Source organism: Seriola lalandi, unplaced genomic scaffold, assembly GCF_002814215.2.
Source record: "Seriola lalandi dorsalis isolate HSWRI2012SDOR001 ecotype SW California unplaced genomic scaffold, Sedor1 jcf7180002054885, whole genome shotgun sequence".
Taxonomy (NCBI): Eukaryota; Metazoa; Chordata; class Actinopteri; order Carangiformes; family Carangidae; genus Seriola; species Seriola lalandi.
Genome location: NW_019525437.1, coordinates 4,539,417 through 4,542,744, shown reverse-complemented (window position 1 = coordinate 4,542,744; position 3,328 = coordinate 4,539,417). Strand labels below are relative to the sequence as shown.

The following is a 3,328-nucleotide window of genomic DNA, read 5'->3' as shown; positions in this document are numbered from 1 at the left end:
GGGGTAGATGGGACTCTGGGGGGCGGCCGCTGCTGAAAAGGCCAAATGGGTCAGGTGCAGCGGTGTCCCGGTTTAAAGCCCTGCTCCCATGATGCTTATCACCGGTATCGACATTCTGCTCAACCTTCCGCCGTGATTTGTCCCGCCACCCCACCCCCCTTAAAAAAAAAAAGACATGTGTCCAGAATGGAGACGCACGCGGCGGAGCTTAATTATCCGTCGATCCGCGGGGATGAGTCGGGATGCAATTTGTGGTTAATTGCGAATGAAAACCCTGTAGACCACCACCGGGACTATCCAATCATACTTAACCCTGCGCGCAGCCATGGGGTGGCCTCCTCACAGCCTCGCGAAAATGCGGATTGATTTTTGGCAGAGGGGCGCATGGCCTTCAATCAATCAGTGATTGATAGATTCTGATGGTCTGTGTCTTCAGAGGTTTCCTCAGACCGGGTGATTGAGGGGGGACACAATAAGCTCTTTGTAAGAAATCTGATCAAAGGAGCGTTTTCTTCTTTTAGTGCCACGTTTGAACTTGTTTCCTTTTCATAAGTTCATTTCAACCCAAATAAGGGTTCTATACTTAGTTTGAGCTTCTAATCAACCGGATCACAGACGATTAACCTGCTCAGTTTCTTTTCTTACCTCTGTATTCATTTTCAGTTTAGAATTTTGTCATATTTTCAACAGCTCTCTGTGTTAAGCCTTTTTCCTCCGGTGTATAATCAAAGTGACACCTGCCAGAGTTTTTCTTCCTTCTGTCTCCCAACATGATTGATCCTGATTTTATTTCAACCTCAGTAAGTTTCTGTCTTTGGGGCCAAATGAGGAAATTTGATGACATTTATTAGTCCAACATTATAGTGAAATCCAGCCTGGATTCATAATCAACTTTATCAACATGTTTCCTCGCATATTTAAATGAGAATACTTTTATATTTTAGAAATAGCCTATTTAACGTGTTTGATGCAGTGTGAGGTCACTGCAAACAGTCTGAAATAGACTGACTATAGTCAGTCCATAAAAGTGCAGCCTAGATATTTTCATTTACTGTGAATTAACAAGGTGGAGGTGAGTTTTCTTTTTCTGTGAAATCTGAACACGTGAACAGTCTCCTTACATAACGGAAGCCCGCTTTTCAAAAGTGTTTCTCTTTTCCGAGTAAACATTTTTTCTCTGAGAAACCACCGGAGCTCTCGTCTTACTCCGCGCTGCTCCGTGCAGTAGCATCTGCTCGGTCACTAGAGGGGGGGGTCTGCTGCACCTGTTCTCTCTCTCTCTCTGCGAGGCTCGATCCGCTTCTGCTTCGGCCCCGCTCGGCTCCTCTCGGAACGACCAGAGCGGAGTCTCTCTCTCTCTCTCTCTCTCTCTCGCTCTGTCTCTCCGCTATAGGAGAATGCAAATGCACCGCTGTGATCTCCTCCCATTGGCCCGTCACACCTCTGTGTGGGAGGGTCGGGGGCCACGCTGTCTTTATAAGTGCAGATTGCCAGCCAGTGCCTCAGTGACACTACGTGGTTGCACCGAGAAGCGCTTAGAAACAATCTGAAGGCCGCGAGAGAGAAAAAGCAACTGGAATTTATCACCTCTTGCATAATAACACACACAGTCAACACTTAAGGTCAACAGTGCGCCCCGGTGAGGGGGGGACAGGACCGAGGGGACCGAACCTGTAAGTAGACGCTGCTCGATTTAAAAATCTGGACTGAACACAACAACAGGGAACCAGACTCTCCTGTCCCTCCAGGTAGGAGACCTACCTGCAACTGAAAGATTTCATCTCAGATTCATGTGAACTTTGAAAACTTCTGCACGTGCCATTCCGTGTTTGGATTCCTGGGACTTTTGGCACACTTTTACGCACGCCTGCGCGGCGCCCTGTGACTGTCACACATACACACACACACACACACACACACACACACACACACTGTCTGATGTGACTGTGTTAAAAACTTTAAATCCGGGCCATGCTGCAGTGACTTCAGTCCGCTGGCCGGGACTCTTCATGATCAAGTTGTAAACAGCAACAGAAGAAGAAGGATGCTTGGAAAATATTTATAACGCACCGAGCGGAGGAGACGCAGAGAATCTTTTTCGTGTTACTTGATCGAGCAGAAAACCGAGGACAGTAAATCACAAGGAGGCAAGTGGACTCCAGAGGTGAAGCGAGGACAAGACAGGTCGGTGTCTCCAAATTCACCGGGCTCGAGTTTCAGCCGCCCCGGGGGCTCCTGGTATTAAAGCGTGCATTTGACCTGGGATAAGTTGTCAACAAGAGCAGCGAGCGGAGGCAAACTGGCAGGTGTACAAGTTCATTTACATGCATACGTATATTCACGCCACTATATATAGAAGTTGTCTTAGGGACGAGCAGCCTTAATAAGTTTCTCCACCCACCCTCCGGCCCTGCAGCAGCCCCACACACCGGGCGTGTGCAAGTGTCTATATATACACCATACAGGCTTTTATTCCTCTCCGCAATCTGTATCCGAGAGGGCTGCCCGCCGTCGGTTTGGCTGTGAGGGCAGGAGTCGTCGCATGGACTGACATGGCCACCGACCTCGCCATGAGCGCAGAGCTGCCCAACAGCCCTCTGGCCATCGAGTACGTCAACGACTTTGACCTGATGAAGTTTGAGGTGAAGAAGGAGCCGCCGGAGGCCGACCGCTACTGCCACCGCCTCCCGTCCGGCTCCCTCTCCTCCACCCCGATCAGCACACCCTGCTCCTCCGTGCCTTCCTCGCCCAGCTTCTGCGCCCCGAGCCCGGGCGCACAGCCGAACCAGAGCCTCGCCAGCGGGGTCAACAGCAGCGGCAGCAGCAACAACAGCAGCGGCAACAACAATCACAGCAACGCGGGCAAGCCTCAGCTGGAGGACCTGTACTGGATCCCCAGCTACCAGCACCACATCAACCCCGAGGCGCTCAACCTGACCCCGGAGGACGCGGTGGAGGCCCTCATCGGCAACGCGCACCACCATCACCACCACCACCAGGCCTACGAGGGCTTCCGCGGGCAGCAGTACGTCGGGGAGGACCTGTCCACGGCCTCGGCGGCCCACCATCACCAGGCCCATCACCACCACCATCACCACCACCACGGCCACCACGCCCGCCTGGAGGACCGCTTCTCGGACGAGCAGCTGGTCAGCATGACGGTGCGGGAGCTGAACCGGCAGCTGCGGGGCTTCAGCAAGGAGGAGGTGATCCGCCTGAAGCAGAAGAGGCGCACCCTGAAGAACCGGGGCTACGCGCAGTCCTGCCGCTTCAAGCGCGTCCAGCAGAGGCACATGCTGGAGACCGAGAAGTGCACCCTGCAGAACCA

General features: G+C 52.6%; 1 protein-coding gene across 1 annotated transcript in view; it reads left to right on the top strand.

Annotated features, from left to right (window-relative positions):
• The first annotated feature begins 1,520 nt into the window (after nucleotides 1–1,520).
• Nucleotides 1,521–3,328, top strand: part of mafaa (MAF bZIP transcription factor Aa) — a 4,125-nt gene continuing 2,317 nt past the window's right edge. The window contains exon 1 of the mRNA XM_023428957.1: nucleotides 1,521–3,328. This exon is cut by the window's right edge and continues 2,317 nt beyond it. Coding sequence (XP_023284725.1) covers nucleotides 2,553–3,328 — 776 coding nt within the window. The 5' untranslated portion in view covers nucleotides 1,521–2,552.